The sequence below is a fragment of the Oratosquilla oratoria genome, chromosome 17 (assembly GCF_046742065.1).
Source record: "Oratosquilla oratoria isolate Oo_2021 chromosome 17, ASM4674206v1, whole genome shotgun sequence".
Classification (NCBI taxonomy): domain Eukaryota; kingdom Metazoa; phylum Arthropoda; class Malacostraca; order Stomatopoda; family Squillidae; genus Oratosquilla; species Oratosquilla oratoria.
Window position 1 is genome coordinate 32,033,801 of NC_134793.1, and position 20,582 is coordinate 32,054,382.

Consider the following 20,582-nt stretch of genomic DNA (forward strand, 5'->3'; position numbering starts at 1 on the left):
CTCAATATCCTCGCCACATTCATAGCTAGACTGAACTGTCATTTTGTAAGCCCCCAAACTCCTGGATCTTCGTCTTGCTCCAGGAAACCTGAAGTCCAAGCGAACTCGCCTATGTGTACAGTGACTGGAATTCAAAACTGGACCTCAAGACTCATCAGTCAGCAAGGACAATTTAATTGAATTAGCTGGCTAAATTCGCCACTGTGTTTTTACCAGCTGTAGGTACATACATACATACATATACCAAGGCTTTTTTCCCCCTTACCAGGGGGGTAGCCAAAAGGACAAGGCACAAAAACATTCCCACCCATTTCATCCCCGAAAACACTCCACACTCCTCCACCCTCCCTCCCATCTTAGCACCTCCTAGATGACGGGTCATCCCTGCACCCTGTCCACTGCCCTGGGTCAGAAGCAGTGTCGCAGGACACAGCACATCCACAGCAAGGCCGCTTCATTATATCGGCGACCCCCCCTCTCCGTCCCCCCATATAAAGGAGAGGACGGGGAGAAATCCCTTTGGGCTGCGTCAAAAATGTTTGCTCACACACACTACCTCACCCCCATTCCCCCGTCCAATCCACCTCATGCATCACAACATTTTCCATATACAACCATTCTCCATTCACCCCTGTCTTCTGTCCTCTCCCGTCCTTCCTCAACCGACATTCCCCTCTTCCCCAAAGCCCCCTTCACCCCATCCATCCATCTCATCCTAGGACGTCCCCTCATGTTCACAGCCGACGTAGGTAATAAATAATTAATACAGAGAGCCCTCTTTATCTCTTCACTGTCCTTTTAGTTAGTTAGAGGGCAGGATAGATAAGATGGGGGAGAGGGTGGGAGGGGGGATTTGGGGGTCTAGTGGAAGGAAAGAGTGAAACGGAAGGAAGTAAAAGTTATGATAGATGTGGGGCAGACCCACTTGCTCAGTTAGTTTATAATCTTTAAGACTTTTTATTCCTTTTAGTTAAGATGAAATCACAAGACATCTATACATTGGTGTGATGACTTACAGGTTAATATACTTTGGAGCAAGAAGGACATGGTATGCATTACATATTCAATGAAACAACAAAGAAAGGTAGACAAAGGGTGGCTATTGATTACACATTGCCCCCCCCCCCCTAGTGACGAGGAAGGAGGAACGAGATGGACTTGGTTTGTCTCTGGGTGGTGAGCAAGTGTCTTATTCAACTGGATGAGGTATAGCAACGTTTCCGAAGAGGATATAGACCAGCTTGACACGGTCGATGTCGACGACAACGGCCTTCGTTCATGTCAACAGTAATGGTTTTCCTCCTGTAGATTACTTAGACCTATGGTTGTTTTCTCCCCGTCCTCTCCTTATATGCAAAGGGGGACGGAGAGGGGGGGTCGCCGATTAAATGAAGCGGCCTTGCTGTGGATGTGCTGTGTCTTGTGACACTGCTTCTGACCCAGGGCGGTGGGCAGGGTGCAGGGATGACCCGTCATCCAGGAGGTGCTCAGATGAGAGGGAGGGTGGGAGGGGTGTGGAGTGTATGTAGGGATGAAATGGGTGGGAGTGTTTTTATGCCTTTCCCTTTTTGGCTACCTCCCTTGTAAGGGGGAAAAAGCCTTGGTATATGTATGTATGTATGGTTGTTGAGGAAGCTTCTACACCGAGTCGATTCTAACAAGCACAAATGTGTGCAGGTGCCCAGGTCTTGGCTTGCAAATGTCTTGGAGGGTGACGTATGAGATGCATGCCTTCCATGAGGTAGGCTGTGAAGTCTTGGATGCTGCAGGGCTTATATAGCAGTGGTTACCTGGGGTGTCTATACCCCCATGGGGGTTCAAAACCTTAAACCTGGGGGTACGAGACATGATAGCCAGTGCAATGCTATTATACCGGTATATTTACCATGAGAAAGCAAAATGTGGATTCATTGTATCCTACTTATTGAAAATTTTAATTTGAAATAAAAAGTACCTTTATTCAGTAATTGAATATATCTAATACTTTTTTTTAGTAAGGTTTGTATCACTAATCCTTTTCATGTTTGCATTGTATTTATATTGGATGGGGGTACAAGATTTTTTCTGGGATTTTAAGGGATGTGGGCAGTGAAAAAGGTTAAGAACCACTGGCTTAGAGTCAGGTGCAGGGGTTAGGAGCTGGCCAGCCTGAGCATTGTGCTATACACAAGCTCTGCAGAGGCGTGGGTGCAGGTCTTTCTGACTCTCGGCTGAACCAAACCTAAACAACAACATGGAAGTCCTTCTTCAGCCACGCAGCTGATAAGACGTACGACTTCAAGACTTCACGATCACGTAGAAGAGCTGATAAGATGTATGTCTCATCTTCAAGATTTCACGACAATGTAGAGGTCCTTCTCCAAACTGATTGACTCCAAAATAAGTATGTGTAACCATTGTTGATCTTTGGCAATCAGTGTAGTGAATCTTTAGCTGAAGTGTTATCCTCTCTGCTTCTCACACCCTACTAACCATTCAATAGAAAAAAATAGATCTTCCCATTCTATTCTATTATCACACAAACACATTTTCACTTTTTTCATTTGAAAGATCCTCCCTTCCCCCTGTGGAATAGTTACATTTTAATAGGTTAGGAGCTAATGGGGAACGTAAGTTTTGTGCTGAATGTTCATGTTCCCGATCTTCCAAATGGTAAAGAGAAATTGACCCCCCTTCCAAATGCCCACGATTATTTTATATAATTGAAAGCATTCACAGATTGGTTACAAAATAGGGCAAATCATATAAGAGGCACAAAGAAAAGAAAAGAGAAGTAAAGCATAAGATCATGAGAGCAGGTAAGGCACCTGGGTTGGATGGGTGTCATGCAAAATGTCTAAAATGGGAAGGTACAGTGATGGTGGACTGGTTGGTGATGTTATTTAATGTTTGCTTAAAAGAGGGTAGAGTGCCAGAGGGCTGGAGGAGTGCCTGTATAGTTCCACTTTACAAGGGAAAAGGGGACAAGTGTGAGTGTAGTAGTTTCAGAGGGATCAGTTTGTTAAGTGTAGTTGGGAAGGTTTATGGGAGGGTTTTAATAGGATTAGGAGAGAAACAGAGGGAATAATAAGTGAGGAACAGTGTGGGCTTAGGATATGTAGGGATTGTGTGGATCATATTTTTGTGGTAAGACAGATACGTGAGAAAGCTATAGGAAAAGGTAAGGATATTTTTTGGGGCCTTTATGGATTTGGAAAAGGCTTATGACAGGGTAGACAGGAAGGCACTGTGGGAGGTACTGCAGATATATGGGATAGGAGAAAAGCTGTTAAGGAAAGTCAAGAGTTTTTACAAAAGTAGTAGAGCCTGTGTTAGAATTAGAAATGGAGCGAGTGAGTGGTCTGAGGTATAGGTGGAACTTTGCCAGAGATGTGTTATGTTGCTTTGGCTATTCAATTTATGCATGGATGAGGTGATGCAAGAGGTAAACGCAAGGGTAATGGATCAGGGGTTGAAGATGGTTAAAGAAAATGGAGATAAGCCAGCTGTTGTTTGCTGACGACACTGCCCTTGTAGCAGGATCAGAGGAGGGATCGAGGAAATTAGTGGCGAATTCTGGGAAGGTGTGCAAAAGAAGGAAGTTGAAGATAAATGTGGGTAAAAGTAAGGTGATGGGATGTACAAGTTGAAGGTGAGGCACTGGGAAAGCCAGCAGTTCAAAATAACAATAAACATGTTGCAATCATCAACATCTGACAGCAACGAGTATCATGAGCATGCAACCTCAAAAGGCAATCATTATTGTACAATTTTTTTATCCAAAGATCAGCAGAAACAATATCCTTGTAGAACTTCATGCTAATGATAATAAGACAGGTGGTAGATAAAATATAAGTGATTGAGCAATGATAACTGATGGGTAGCAATCACTTCCACCCCAGGCAATATTTTGGCACACTATGCAATTGCTGTACATGTAGTCACTGTTTTTCAATTATTTGACAAATATATTTCCAATAAGCATGGTGAAACAAGTTGTATATAACAGAATATACATATACCAAAGGTTTTTCCCTTTACAAAGGAGGTAGCCAAAAAACAAAGACATAAAATCCACTCCCACTTATCTCATCCCCACATACTCCACTTCCATTCACCCCCCTCCCTCCCTCCCTCTTATCTTGTCTCCTCCTGGATGACGGGTCATCTCTGCATCCAACCCACTGCCCTGGGTCAGAGGCAATGTAGCAAGACAAAGCAAGGCCGCTTCGTTTATTTGGCGACCCGTCCTCTCTGTCCCTTCATGCAGAAAAAGAGAAGACAGGGAGAAATCCCTTTGCGCTGTGTCAAAAATATCATTCATACTCCCTCGCCCCCATCCCCTTCCATGCATCTCAACATCATCCGTACACAACCATTCTCCACTTACCCCTATCTTCTGTCTTCTTTTCTTCCTCAACAGACATCCCCCTCTTTCCCAATGCCCCTTTTACCCCATCCATCTCATCCTTGGTTGACCCCATATTCACTCCTTCCACACCTTTTACTAATCTTTCTTCATTCATTTTTCCTATGTGTCCAAACCATCCCAATACTCCCACAACCCTATTTCCCAACTCCCTTTCCACCCCCGATCTCCTTCTCATTCCTCACTCTATCCAGCCTAGTAAACCCTACCATGCTCCTCAGGCATTTCACCTCAAACACATTCAAACTCCTCTCTTATGTTCCATGTTTCTGCCCCATACAGTGCTGCCAGCACAATCTCCTCTTAGCATCAATTCCTAGATGTCTATTTCTTATTACATTTCTTAATCCACCAAGACATTACTTGCTTCTCTCAATCTACATTCTACTTCTACCTCCACTCCTCCTTTTCCCACCACATTTGCACCCAATTATCTAAAGCTATCCACTTCCTCCAGTTTCCCTTTATACTCACTTCCAATATGCTACCACATTCTCCCCTTATACATCTAATGACCTTACTTTTACCCACATTTATCTTCAACTTCCTTCTTTCGCACACCTTCCCAAACTCTGTTACTAATTTCCTTAATCCCTCTGATCCTGCTACAAGGACAGTGCCATCAGTAAACAACAACTGAATTATCTCCCATTGTTCTCTATTTTTTTTTAACCGTCTACAACTCTCGGCCTATGTATAAATTGAACAGCCAAGTGACATAATGCATCCTGGGTGAAGTCCCACCTTTACCTCAAACCACTCACTTGCTCCATTTCTAATTGTAACACAAGCTCTATTACTCTCGCAAAAACTTTCGACTGCTCTTAACAACTTTCCTCCTATCCCATATATCTGCAATACCTCCCACAGTGCCTTCCTGTCATAAGCCTTTTCCAAATCCATACATACATACATATACCAAGGCTTTTTCCCCCTTACAAGGGGGGTAGCCAAAAAGAAAAAGGCACAAAATCAATCCCACCCCTGAATACACTCCACACACCTCCACCCTCCCTCTTATCTTAGCACCTCCCGAATGACGGGTCATCCCTGCACCTTGTCCACTGCCCTGGGTCAGAAGCAGTGTCGCAAGACACTGACAATTCACCTATCCTTTCCAAATCCATAGACCCCCAAAAAAAATCCTTACCTGTTCCTAAAGCTGTCACATATCTTACCACAAAAATCTGATCCACACAACCCGTCCTTAACCTGCTGTTCCTCACTAATTATTCCCTCTGTTCCTCTCTTACCACAAAAATCTGATCCACACAACCCCTACCTGTCCTAAACCCAGTTCCTCACCAATTATTCCCTCTGTTCCTCTCAATCAAAACCCTCCTAACTACACTTTAACAAACTGATCCCTCTGAAACTAACACACTCACACTTGTCCCCTTTTCCCTTATAAAGTGGAACTACAAAGGCACTCCTCCAGTGCTTTATCCTTTTAGAAAAACATTTTACCACCTCACCAGCCAGTCCATCACTGTAGCTCCCTTTTTTACACTTTGCATGACACCCATCCAACTCAGGTGCCTTACCTGCTCTCATCATTTTAATAACTGCTTTCACCTCATCTTTCCTTATTTCTTTTCCATTTTCCTCATTCATCACTGTCATTTTCTCAGTGTTTCCCACTGCAACTACCCTCCTTCACATTTAGCAACTCCCTAAAATACTCTGCCAATCTTCTTACTGCTGTCTCTTCCATTATCATCTCTCCACCTACACTTTACCTTTTCTTCTCTACTTGATTCGTCTTCCCTTCCTCTCTAAACTTCCTTCCAAAACAGAATATAAAACAACTTAATACATACCAACCATTAAAACCAGCTGATACTTATCAAGCAAAAATAAGTATTGATAGTTTTAGGTGTCAACTGATATCTTCAGGACTGAATGCCCCTACCCCCCCCCCATTTACATATAAAAAAGGGACTACTGTCTTTCTTATATAATTTCACCAGACTGATACCATTTCATAGGGGTAATAATTATGAAAAGTCAGTTAATATAAACAAAATCTTTATTGCTTAATTTGCTTCTACAGTGTAAAGTGGATGACAAGTGCTTACCAAATATTTAAAAAGATCATTTCAGTATGAAACTATTCCAGTCTCATTTATGAAGAAAGAAACAGAAAAAAAAAAAAAAACAGAAAAAAAACCCCGCACAGGTCACTATTGTTTCAAATGTGGTAATGGCATGACATTGGAGTGCCTGGCCAATTTATTTTTATATTCCCTGCCTTCATTAAAAAAAAAAAATATATATATATATATATATATATATCTTATATGTATATATATATATATATATATACAGATATATATGTATACATATACATACATATCAGTATTTTATATATATATATTACAACTCAGGTTATATCAAACTGCAGTATACAATATATATACATGCCATACACTGAAAATCTGAAACTCACAACAGGTTAAGGAGTAATGGGGAAAAAAGCTGAAGAAAAGAGATCTCTGAACAACAGGGAATGATGTAGATCTAATAAATAAATGGGTGCATACAATCAAACCTCCAAAACTTTCAAAGACTGGAAGCAAAAGCACCAGTTTTAATTACTACTGTACAATGGTTCCAATTTCAAGCAAAATGTGAAAAAGGGCATACCTATTCTCAGTTTTCTGGAATATCTATCTATAGCAGTGGCACACCCAGGTCTTTACACGAGACAAGCAGTAGAAAAGACCTCTTCGTATCCAGCTAGAATATCATTCCAAAAATTACTGCCATTATCCTGCAGTTATTGCAACCTCTTTCACTCCCCCAAACTACACTAATATTTTTTTTTATAGAATAGAACCGAAACCAAAATGGTTGACGTAGCAACCATCATTTTGTTTTCCATGTAGAAAAACTAGAAATACCAACAATTCTATAAAACTATTTCAAAACTATGCAAACTGATGGCAAATGCTTAATAGTGACAACTACCTTTACCTTCACTGTCATTTTGGCTCCATATTGACCATGAAAATGCAATACCGGTATATTGTACAGGGTTGACTGTCCAGCTGGCTGTCTCACGAAAAACATAAGTTAAAGCTAAAATCAGCAAAAAGAAAAATTATTAACAATTCCTTTGTTTCCTTCAGACAAAAACAAGATGGAAAACTAGGATTTCACAATGCAATGAGATAGGTTGGGACTAGGAATCTTGATGCTGAGTACCAAAATTTCCTTCTTGTCCCTACCAATACTGTCAGCAAAGTACCATACAAGCCTCCATATTCATGACTGTTATACTGTATGTGATAAAGTCATAAAATCACGTTGGCTTTTTCTCAACACAAATTCTAATTTCCAAATTGCTTGTGGACTGCTTTAAGTGTACAATAATCCATGTCAAACCTATGAAACAAAAGAATTCATTTCAGGGCTTAATGTCAACCATAAAATACTGATCAACAATTATCACATATGATCAGTCAATCAAATATTACCTCCATTTGTTGTAACCAGAAACCTAGGCTTCTACAGCAGCCATCAATAATGTACAGGCTTTCCCACAGATCTTGGGAAAAGATACTGGACTGATGTCTGTGTAGTGCAGGTGTGGGGCTATTTCTGTCATCAGATAGCGTAAGGAGGGTGTGCAGTCATTGGTTGTCAGCTCTCCTTATGTTACAAAAGTGATGGAGAGCATGTAGAAACAGAGAGAGAGAAAGAGTGAGATATCTTGGGCTCCTGGGACCAAATGCAAGCTCTTTTGGGGTGCACCCCCAGGTGTAGATTGGAGATGGGCAGTGGAGAGATAGTTCTTTCTGATGTCCATTCAGTATGACCACTTCTTGCATCCTAATTTTATACGGATATCTGGTTATTCAACCTAACCTCATTACTCTATATGATATGGTCTTCAGTCAAATTCATTGTGTTATTATCATATCTCTAAGCAACTACACCTGTTCCACTGGATAAATGCAGTCTTCATGGCAGGACATCACCCAATAATCTTACCTGTTTGTAAGTTGAATGTTCAGATAAATTCACTGAGCTACCTGTTTCCAATACTATATGGTAAAAATTAAATTTGAATTTCACATACAGGTAACATTACTTTGCAGGGTGCCATGCATGAATAAAACAAGATTTGTGGTAGCCAGAATACAAGGAAAAGTTCCACCCAATCCAAAAACTACAATTTGAAATAGGTAATGATGACCCCTTCATTAACGAAGGGGGTGCCACAGAGATGAATAAAATAGCTTGGCAGCAGCCAGAATTAAAGTGCCACCTGGTATGCAAGGGGTTTATTGAACATTTATGTTGGACGTGAACTTCCATTGAACAATGAAGTTTTACCACAAGACTTATGAAATAATATGATCCTGATTTGGTATTGAAAAGATATACATACAGATTGTCTAAAGCCTTAACAGTGCAAGTACGCAAGCTGTTAAATGAAAATGTGTCCCTTTGTGAACTTGTGTTTATTACGTGGGAAGCATTATCTTCTTGTATATGAAGGCACAACGGGTGGGTCCCTTTATGAGTGAAACTGTATACATGCTCATCTGCATACACACATCTGAAGATCATTCATGGGAAGTCAATTCATGAAACGGGGGCTAAACTAAACTTTTCACCTCTGAGGATATGGGGGTGAAAGAGAGGGAAAGTAGAAGAAGGGCATGCATATGCACACACACACACATGTACACAAACACACACCCTGCACACACAGAGGAATGAAAACATGTATATATGTATATTTGTATGTATGTATGTGTGTATATTTACCTAATTGTAGTATACAGGAAAGGAGCATTGCTCGGGTCCCATCTCCTATTCTCTATTCCTTTTTTTTATACCTAGCCTCAAATTCGTGTGTGTGTGTGTGTGTGTGTATATACATGTGTGTGAAAGAAAGTACAATATTTCTATATATGTTAAATTAATGTCAGCCATGCTGTGGTAATTTCCTATGAGACATTCATACGGTGAAGGAAAATGCTGAATGAAGACCCTTAAATTGATGTTCAGGTTCTGATGGCTGGCAGTGTTTTGTTAGATTGTAGGCAGGACATTGCAGGCTAGTTAGTCCATGAAAAGTTCATATGGATCTTATGAAATCATGAGTGGAGGGAAGGTTATGTTATGGTACAAAAATTCTAGTATGTATTATCTCTAATTTACACTACCTAATGTCTTTTAGGATATATTTACAATATTAACAGTCACCTGGCCGTTCTATTACATTTCTTTGTAAGATCTATAGTTTGTGCTTCACAGTGAAATTGCAATGTACATGATCCATATACACGTATCTTTATGTAATAAAAATTTTCATTAACCAACTACCTTCCATTTTCTTATTCCAAACCTATGCTTCAAAACCAGTGCCTTACAAGGGGGTAGGAAAGACACTCCAATTAACTATAACTGTTCTAATCCCTAAAGTGCAAGATTTTTCTTATCTTCCTGTATTTCTTCATCTCTGTTGGTACTCAGCCAGGGGTTTGACGAGGCCTTCAGAATATACCCGTTGTATGGCTTCACAAACAAAGCGATATTGACTCTGAAAAAGAAGAAAAAAGTTCATGAAATATAGTATGTTTATCCTGATGGAGTCTGGGGTGAAGTATTTATTTTGACATTTTCTTTGTTTATTTCTTTGTGTTTAAGTTTCAACTTAACTTCTTCAATATGAGTCAAATTCTTATGGGCAGCATCAGATGCCTAATGTACTATGCATCACACTACTTGCATTAAAAAATATAAAGTCACTGCTGTATTACTTGTTCTCTTTCACTCTGAGTAATAATAAACACAGAAAATGTGATCAAACCAGTTCACAAAATTCGGAGGTCACTCAGCTACAACTACAAAATAAATATAATCAAGATGCTGACTGGTATCCTTATATACCCGCTCATGCCTCATGACTCCGACATAGGTGCCATCATATGGAAGAGGTTAATCTATATCCTTGATTTCCAATCATCATATTTAGGTCTGAATTCATTTATTGTTTGAGGTTGAGCTATATCACCTATTAAATTATTCCACATATCTATGCATCTATATGGAAAACTGTATTTCTTCACATCTGTTCAACATGTAGTCTTTCTTAATTTGTTCCCATGACCTCTTAAAGTCCTCTCATCCTTAATCATGAGATCTCCTGTCAATGTCATCTATTCCCTTTAGTGACCTGAATACTGCAATCATATCACCTCTTTCTCTTCAGTCTTTGAAAATTGGCAGGCCCAGTGCTGTGTGTTCATTAAAAGAAGGATTAATGACACAGGATTGGAAAAGGACTAATGTAGTACCAATTAACAAAGGTGGAAGTATGGAGACAACTAATTTACAGGCTAGTATCTTTGACAGCATGATAGTGAAAGCATGTGGAAGGACTTGAAGGAGTAATGGGTTATCTTGCAGAGATGAACATTTTCACAGTCAGTCCAGCTCATCTGGAAGGTCATGTGTATCAAAGCTATAATTTTTCACTCGAGAGTAAATGATAGGTTGCAAGAAAGGGAAGGATGGATAGGCAGTGTGTACCTCAATCTGAAGAGGGGCTTTGATATACTTCACAGTATACTTAGGTGGAAATTGGCACATTGGAGTTCCAAGAGGCAAACTACTCAAAAGAATGAAATATTTTTTGAAGGTAAGATACATGAGGATAGTAGTTAAGTATAAGATGTCCAGATGGAGAGCTGTGAACCACAGTTTCATAATGTCTAGTACTAGTACCAATAATGTTTCTAGCCTATGTTGACGACATGATGAAGGTACAAGCTATGCCAACAAGTTTGCAGATGATGAAACGATTATGAAAAAAGTGAAAAATGAGAAGGATTGTACACTGTTGCAAAGAGACTTAGGTACTATATTCGTATAGGGGCAAGAATGGAAGATAAAAAAAAAAAAAGAGTGAGAGAGAGAGCACAGTACTGCAAATGGGCAATAGCTCAAAAAGACAATCTTTGTATTCTTTGGGAAGTGAATCCATTACAAGAACAAAAGAGGAGAAAGATTTGGGAGTGTTGATAATAGATAACCTGTCACTTGACAGAAATATCAACAGGATTGTGGGAGAGACACAGACTACTATGGAAGATTAAAGTGGCATTTTACTATACAGATGAAGTGATGAAAAAACTCACAGAAACCCTGATCCATCCATGACTGGAATATACATCAGTAGTATGGTGCCTACACAGAGTGAAAGATATAAGCAAGATTGAGAGAATACAATAGGAAGCAACCAAACTGGTCTCCACCCTGGCAGATAAACCATATGAGAAAAGGCTAATGGTACTGGGTCTGCCAACTTTGAAAGATCAAAGAAAAGAGGTTGATTACATTATTCAGGTTACTAAAGGGGATATATTGCATTGAGAGAAAAGATATCTTGATTAAAGAAAGGAGGCCTTTAACCCCTTCAATACGGGCCACATTGCATGTCTGGCTGCATTAGTTGCCAGACATGCAATGTTGCGTTATAATACTCGCATTATAAAAAATAAAGTCACTGCTCTATCGCTCGTGCTCTTTTACCCGTGAATTTTGATAACCATAGAAAATATGATGAAGCCAGTTTACAGAGTATGTGGGTCACGCAGGTACGACAACAATAAATATAATCAAGACGCCGACGTCAGCATCCTCGTGTACCCACTTGCTCCTCATGACGCCTACATAGGCGTCACCGTACGGTAGGGGTTAAGAAATTAGGGGAACACATTAATAGGACCACATGTTTAATGGATATGAAGAAATACAGTTTTCCATATAGATATATGAATATGTGGAATAGCTTAGAAGATGATATAGCCCAAGCTCAAACAATGAGTTCAAATCTAAATATGATATACAGGATATAGATTAAGTTGGAACTGTACATGAATTTGATGTTTACAAAGGATTACAAAGGCGGAGCATGCCGACAGGAGACCTTTTGGTCCATATCTAGGTCGGATGCAAAAAAAAAAAAATCATTGTTAGGTACAATAAAAATTGGGGGAATAGATGATGGAACCTAATGAGCATTGCTCCTTTCCTGTATACTACAATTAGGTAAATATATACATATACATACATATACCAAGGCTTTTTCCCCCTTACAAGGGAGGTAGCCAAAAAAGGAAAAGGCATAAAATCATTCCCACCCATTCCATCCCTGAATACACTCCACACCCCTCCACCCTCCCTCATATCTTAGCACCTCCTGGATGACAGGTCATTCCTGCACCTTGTCCACTTAGGTAAATACACATACAAATTACGGGGAAATGAAGAAAATATCTACTCACAGCAGTTTGTATCATCATGGCCCGTTGATCCCTCATTGCTCTAACAATGTCCAAGGGATAAACTGGTTCATTGGCTTCAATAAGACACTGTCCAGTTTCCATAAGAATGAGAACTCCAGTCCGCCCAATACCAGCTGAACAATGCACAATCGTGGGTTCAACCATTCCTGCAATCAAACAAGGCAACTTCATATCTATAACATCAAAATAAAATATGTTTTAATTGGCAAGGTGTGTGCGAGGGTATTAATGGGAAGGATTTGTGGAAAGCATATGATGGGGTTGATAGGAAGACAGGGATAGGGTGGAAGCTGTTAACCCCTTCCATACGGTGCCGCACACGTAGGCATCATGGGGAGCGAGTGTATTCGCGAGGCTGCCATATCGGCGTCTTGATTATATTTATTGTAGTCGCCCCTCCATAATGACATTCTTTCTAATTCTTTTGTAATCGCATTTTCTATGGTTATCAAAATTCACGGGTGAAGAGAGAACGATCGATATAAGCGGTGACTATATTTTATGATGCGAGTATTATTACGAGTAGTAGAGCATGTGTTAGGATTGGAAAATGGAGAGAGTGAGTGGTTTGAAGTAAAGGTGGGACTTCGTCAAGGATGCGTTATGTCGCCCTGGCTGTTCAACTTATACATGGATGGGGTGGTGCGAGAGGTGAATGCTAGGGTAGTGAGTCAGGGATTGGAGATGGTTAAAGAAAATGGAGAAAAGTGGGAGGTGAGCCAGCTGTTGTTTGCGGACGACACTGCGCTTGTGGCAGGGTCAGAGGAGGGATTGAGGAAGCTGGTGGCAGAGTTTGGGAGAGTATGTGATAGAAGAAAGCTAAAGATAAATGTGGGTAAAAGTAAGGTGATGAGATGTACAAGGGGTGAAAGTGGCAGTAGACTGGAAGTGAACATTAAGGGAGAGCAACTGGAGGAAGTGGATAGTTTTAGATACTTGGGTGCAAGTGTAGCAGGAAAAGGTGGAGTGAAGGTGGAGGTAGAATGTAGATTGAGAGAAGCGAGTAAATGCCTTGGTGGTTTAAAGAGTGTAATGAGAAATAGACATTTGGGAATGGATGCGAAGAGGAGACTGTATGAAGGAGTGATTGTGCCAACAGCACTGTATGGGGCAGAAACGTGGAACATAAGAGAAGAAGAGAGAAGGAGTTTGAATGTGTTTGAGATGAGGTGTCTGAGAAGTATGGTGGGGGTTACTAGGCTAGATAGAGTGAGAAATGAGGAGGTGAGGAGGAGAACAGGGGTGAAAAAGGATTTGGGAGAGGGGGTTGATGAAAGAATATTAGGATGGTTTGGACACATGGAAAGAATGAGTGAAGAAAGACTAGTAAAAGAGGTATGGAAGGCAGATGTGGAGGGAGTGAACATGAGGGGACGTCCTAGGATGAGGTGGATGGATGGGGTGAAGGGGGCTTTGGGGAAGAGGGGAATGTCTGTTGAGGAAGGAAGGGAGAGGACGGAAGACAGAGGTGAATGGAGAATGGTTGTATATGGATGATGTTGTGACTGCATGAGGAGGAATGGGCAGGGGGGGTGGGGGGTGGGGTAGTATGTGTGAGTAAATTTTGACGCAGCCCGAAGGGATTTCTCCCCGTCCTCTCCTTATATGCAAAGGGGGACGGAGAGGGGGGGTCGCCGATTAAATGAAGCGGCCTTGCTGTGGATGTACTGTGTCTTGCGACACTGCTTCTGACCCAGGGCGGTGGGCAGGGTGCAGGGATGACCCGTCATCCAGGAGGTGCTCAGATGAGAGGAAGGGTGGGAGGGGTGTGGAGTGTATTTAGGGATGAAATGGGTGGGAGTGTTTTTATGCCTTTCCTTTTGTGGCTACCTCCCTTGGAAGGGGGAAAAAGCCTTGGTATATGTATGTATGTATTATTACGACACGTCGTACGGCTGGCATTGGCTGCTGCCACGTATATATAAGTCCTTGACGCCTACGTGTGCGGCACCGTATGGAAGCTGTTAAGGGGGCAGTCTAGAGGTTTTACATGAGCAGCAGAGTTTCTGTTTGGGTAGGGAAAAGAGAGAATGGTATGTGGAGAAAGTGAGAAAGGAAATGGAAGATGAGCCAGTTGTTGTTTGTGGATGACATTGTGCTTGTGGCTGGGTAAGAGGAAGGATTGTGGTAATTAGTTGAAGAGTTTGGAAGGGTATGCAAGATGAAAGAGCTGAAAGTAAATGTGGTCATAAGCAAGGTGATGATATTTATAAGGGGAGAGAGTGGCAGTGATTTGGAGGCGAGTTTTAAAGGAGAGAAGGTGTAGGAAGTTTAGAGCTTTAAGGGGTTACATGTAGTAGGGAACAGAGTGTAAGGTGGAGGTAAATTGCAGAGTAAGGGAAGCAAGTAAATGTCTGTGGGGGGAATGTATAGTGTCATGAGAAATATCTACATACATATAACAAAGGCTTTTTTCCCCCTTACAAACGGAGGTAGCCAAAAAAACAAAGGCATAAAATCCACTCCCACCCATTCCATCCCCACATACTCCACTCCCACCCACCCCCCTCCCTTCCTCTTATCTTGGCTCCTCCTGGATGACAGGTCATCCCTGCATTCTGCCCACTGCCCTGGGTCAGAAGTAGTGTCGCAAGACAAAGCACATCCACAGCAAGGTTGCTTTATTAAATTGGGGATAAATGCAACGAGAAGACTGTATGACGGGGTGATTGTACCTCTGACAATGTATGGTGCAGAGGCATGCATTTAAGGAAGGCACCAAGGAGGAGCTTAAATATGTTTTAAGATGAAGTGTTTATGAGGTATCGTGGTAATCACAAGGATGAACTGAGTGAGATATGAGGAAATGAGGAAGGGGGGAGTGAAAAAACAAAGATGGCAGATAGAGATGATCAAAGAATATTGGGATGGTTTAAGCATATAGGAAAAATGAGTGAAAAAAGACTAGCAAAAGGAGAGTGAAAAGCAGAATTGGATGGACTGAATTTCAAGACCGGGATAGATAGATGGGGTGAAGGGGCTTTGGGTACAAGGGGAATGTAGAGCAGGGAAAGGAGCAAAAGAATGAAGGAGACTGCAAGAGACCATAAGGCCTACACTTGGCAGCTCTGTATCCATCACTACCTGTCATCCCCATCCATAAAGTTGTCTAATCATTTCTTAAAACTACTGATAGTTTCAGCGCTTACTACATGGTTACTAAGTTTATTCCATTCATTGACTACCCTATTATTAAACCAATTCTTGCCTATTTCCTTCTTAAATCTAAATTTATCCAGTTTATAATCATTACTGCAAGTCCTGCCCTGTTGTTTTAATATGATGACCTTGTTGGCATCACCCTTGTTAAAGCCTTTGATCCACTTGAACACCTCTATCAGATCACCCCACACTCTGCATCTTTCCAGAGAGTGTAAGTTAAGGTGCCTAAGCCTTTCTTCATAAGTTAAATTTCTGAGTCCATGTATCATTTTGGTCATTTTTCTCTGTACTGATTCTAGTGAATTGATGTCCATTCTGTTGGATGGAGACCAAAACTGTACCACATAGTCAAGGATGGGTCTAACTATCGCTAGATAGAGTTTAATAATTACCTCTGCACTTCTATTCGTTACCATCCTAGCAATGAAACCTAATGCTCTGAGAGTGATGAGTGGGGAGTGGTTGTGAATGGGTGAGTAAGTGTGTGGCCAAAAGGATTTCTTCTTCTCTGTTCTGTAATTTCTCCTGTGAATGAGGGTAAACCAGCTTTGGCTACAAGGCTCTGCAACAAATGTGTTGTGTCTTGCTGTATCGCTTCTGACCAAAGCAGTGGGTGGGGGACTGGAATGATCTTTAATCCACAAGGATAAAGGGACAATAAATGGGTACTGGATGGGTGTACGTATAGAGCAAATGAAATTAACTTAGTGGATGTGCAGCATCTTGTTACATTGCTTCTGACTCAGGGCAGTGGGCGGGATGCAAGGATGACGAGAGCCAAGAAAAGAAGTAGGGAGGGGGTGAATTGCAGTGGAGTATGTGGGGATGAAATGGGTGGGAGTGGATTTATTCCTTTGACCATAGCTACCTACCTTGTAAGGGAAAAAAAAAAAGCCCTTTGTATATGGATGTATGTATACATACATACATACATACATACATATACCAAGGCTTTTTCCCCCTTCCAAGGGAGGTAGCCACAAAGGGAAAGGCATAAAAACACTCCCACCCATTTCATCCCTAAATACACTCCACACCCCTCCCACCCTTCCTCTCATCTGAGCACCTCCTGGATGACGGGTCATCCCTGAACCCTGCCCACCGCCCTGGGTCAGAAGCAGTGTCGCAAGACACAGTACATCCACAGCAAGGCCGCTTCATTTAATCGGCGACCCCCCCTCTCCGTCCCCCTTTGCATATAAAGGGAGGACGGGGAGAAATCCCTTCGGGCTGCGTCAAAATTTACTCACACATACTACCCCCCCCCCACCCCTCCGCCCATTCCTCCTCATGCAGTCACAACATCATCCATATACAACCATTCTCCACTCACCTCTGTCTTCCGTCCTCTCCCTTCCTTCCTCAACAGACATTCCCCTCTTCCCCAAAGCCCCCTTCACCCCATCCATCCACCTCATCCTAGGACGTCCCCTCATGTTCACTCCCTCCACATCTGCCTTCCATACCTCTTTTACTAGTCTTTCTTCACTCATTCTCTCCATGTGTCCAAACCATCCCAATACTCCCCTATCAACCCCCTCTCTCCCAAATCCTTTCTCACCCCTGTTCTCCTCCCCACCTCCTCGTTTCTCACTCCATCCAGCCCAGCAACCCCCACCACACTTCTCAGACACCTCATCTCAAACACATTCAAACTCCTCCCCTCCTCCTCTCTTACGTTCCACGCTTCCGCCCCACACAGTGCTGCCGGCACAATCACTCCCTCATACAGTCTCCTCCCCGCATCCATTCCCAAATGTCCACTCCTCATTACACTCTCCAAACCACCAAGGCACCCACTCGCCTCTCTCAATCTACATTCTACCTCCACCTTCACTCCACCTTTTCCTGCTACACTTGCACCCAAGTATCCAAAACTATCCACTTCCTCCAGTCGCTCTCCCTCAATGTTCACCTCCAGTCTACTGCCACCTTCACCCCTTGTACATCTCATCACCCCACTTCCACCCACACCCATCTCCAGCCCTCTTCCATCACATACTCTCCTAAACTCTGCCACCAGCTTCCTCAATCCCTCCTCTGACCCTGCCACAAGCGCAGTGTCGTCCGCAAACAACAGCTGGCTCACCTCCCACTTTTCTCCATTTTCTTTAACCATCTCCAATCCCTGACTCACTACCCCAGCATTCACCTCTCGCACCACCCCATCCATGTATAAGTTGAACAGCCAGGGCGACACAACGCATCCCTGACGAAGTCCCACCTTTACCTCAAACCACTCACTCTCTCCATTTCCAATCCCAACACACGCTCCACCACTCACATAAAAACTCCTGACAGCTCCCAAAAGCTTTCCTCCTATCCCATAAATCTGCATAACCTCCCACAGTGCCCCTCTGTCCACCCTATCATAAGCCCTTTCCAGATCCATAAAAGCCCAAAAAACATCCTTCCCCTTTCTCACAGCTTTCTCACATATCTGTCTTACCACAAAGATCTGATCTACACAACCTCTACCCGTCCTAAATCCACACTGTTCCTCACCAATTACTCCTTCTGTTCCTCTCCTAATCCTCTCAATTAAGATTCTCCCATAAGCCTTCCCTACTACACTTAACAGGCTAATCCCTCTGAAATTACTACATTCACACTTGTCCCCTTTTCCCTTGTAAAGAGGAACTATACAGGCACTACTCCAGTGGATGTATGTATACAGCAACTATATATACATATATATATATCTCTTTATGAGAGTAGTAGAGCCTATGTTAAAATTAGAAATAGAGAGAGGTAAAGGTGGGACTTTGCTAGGGATGTGTTTTGTCACCATGGCTGTTCAATTAATACATGGATGGGGTGGTGCAGAAGGTAAATGCAAGGGTAATGGGCTGGGATTGGAGATGGTTAGATAAAACGGATAAGCCAGTTGTTGTTTGCTGATGACACTGCACTTGTAGCAGGATCAGAGGAGGGAAGTTAGTGACAAGAGTTTGGGAAGGTGTGTGAAAGAAAGAAGTTGAAGATAAATGTGGGTAAAAGTAAGGTGATGATATGTACAAAGGGAGGATGGCTGCAAATTAGAAGTGAGTATTAACCACTTCAGTACGGGACTTAAATCTCGCGGGCAGCAGCCAATGCCAGCCGTATGACGTAACGTAATAATCTTCGCATCATAAAATATAGTCGCCGCTTATATCGATCGTTCTCTCTTTCACCCGCGAATTTTGAAAACCACAGAGAATGGGATTCAGGGCGCATTTGGGTGCATCCCTCAATGTCCTGACTGGCACATATATAGTTAGGACACAGAGGGACACATCTAGGAATGCACCCAGCTCTGCTAATTATGTATTCAAAACTGATCCAATCAGAAACCCAAGAATCACTCTCCATACAGTGAGTCTTGACGGTTTTGAAAAAAATATGATGGCCAACTTGGTACTTCCTTATTATTTCCATTTAAACTCACCTGTTCTTGCTTGTCTGACTTGTGTCACAAAATTGAGGAACTCTGTGGAATCATCTGGTACACCATGATCTGGCCAGGCCAGGTACTGCATGTGGGTGATATGTCGTTCCTCCTGAGTCTGCAGATGTAAACAATCCAGAATTATTAATCTTCTTTCATCCCATCAGCTATCACCTACAACACATGAAGGCTACACATAAAAACAAAATGTTCACCATTTTCACTTTCATAATACATATCCTCCTCACTTGTTTCTTTTAACATTACACAAACATACATCTGAATGATACTACTATTTCAGAGTATTCTGAACAGTGATAAGAGTAAGTGATCCTTACTTAAGTGTACCACAAAATTACCAGAAATACACACCTCTGTGTTTATCAAAGTGAACTCCCTAAATGCAAATCCCGGTGTTTCTTCCTCCTTAAGACATGTAACTTGGAGAGTACCATATTCTATGGATTCACATATGCGTGGCCAGTACCGGTGGCATTTAACCCTGCATGACAACACAGAAAATGAGTCATTCTATTGCTAAGAAAAATAAAAGAAACTAGAGTAAATCTATGTGTAATAAAAACACCAAAATAAACCTGCAGTATTTTACTATGGCTGACTGCAAACAGCAGACGTACCAAATATGCCACATCAATCCACAGTGACATGGAAGAGCATAATAGGATATGTGGAGTATTGTTGTAATGAATCATGCTATTTTCTCCATCTTATCATACTGCACAGATGGAACATTTTAGTTGATGTGATCAGAATAACTATTTAGAGAACTCATATGAAATGCAAAGCTTGTGGCAAAAGGTAAGGATGCAGTAGAGCTTGCATCAGGGTTGGAAATAGTGAGACTGATTTGACAGGAAGGTGGGGGTGCACCAGCTCTGTGTAATGTCACCATGGTTGTTCAATGTGTACATGGATAGTGTGGTTTTTCTTGAACGGCTTGTTTGGTTATCTAGTTATGAATATGTTTCTGTGTCCCAGTATTATTTCGTCAACCCTATCTCCCAGCTCCCTTTCTACCCAGGTTCTTCTCCTCATCTCAATATCTCTTACTCTATCCATCCTCATATCACCCATGACTTCTCATACACTTTATATCAAACATGTTTAAATTTCTCCTGCATCATTTCCTCATTCACTCATAACCACTCTCCAGTCATAACTAACTCTTGTACTCTCCCTTCCCTGCTTGATGGGCATTCCTTTTGCATCCAGTACCCTTTTTCACCCTGATGAT

The 20,582-nt window shown here is 41.8% G+C and overlaps 1 protein-coding gene across 5 annotated transcripts in view; it reads right to left on the minus strand.

Annotated features, from left to right (window-relative positions):
- Positions 1 to 6,423: 6,423 nt before the first annotated feature.
- LOC143034595 (tyrosine-protein phosphatase non-receptor type 4-like) overlaps positions 6,424 to 20,582 on the minus strand; it is a 279,323-nt gene continuing 265,164 nt past the window's right edge. For all 5 annotated transcript variants that reach the window (XM_076200888.1, XM_076200887.1, XM_076200885.1 and 2 more), the window contains 4 exons: positions 19,700 to 19,829; positions 19,328 to 19,445; positions 12,715 to 12,881; positions 6,424 to 9,965 (listed from right to left, as the gene is read on the minus strand). In XM_076200888.1, coding sequence (XP_076057003.1) covers positions 9,879 to 9,965; positions 12,715 to 12,881; positions 19,328 to 19,445; positions 19,700 to 19,829 — 502 coding nt within the window. In that variant the 3' untranslated portion in view covers positions 6,424 to 9,878. The remainder of the gene's footprint in view (positions 9,966 to 12,714; positions 12,882 to 19,327; positions 19,446 to 19,699; positions 19,830 to 20,582) is intronic.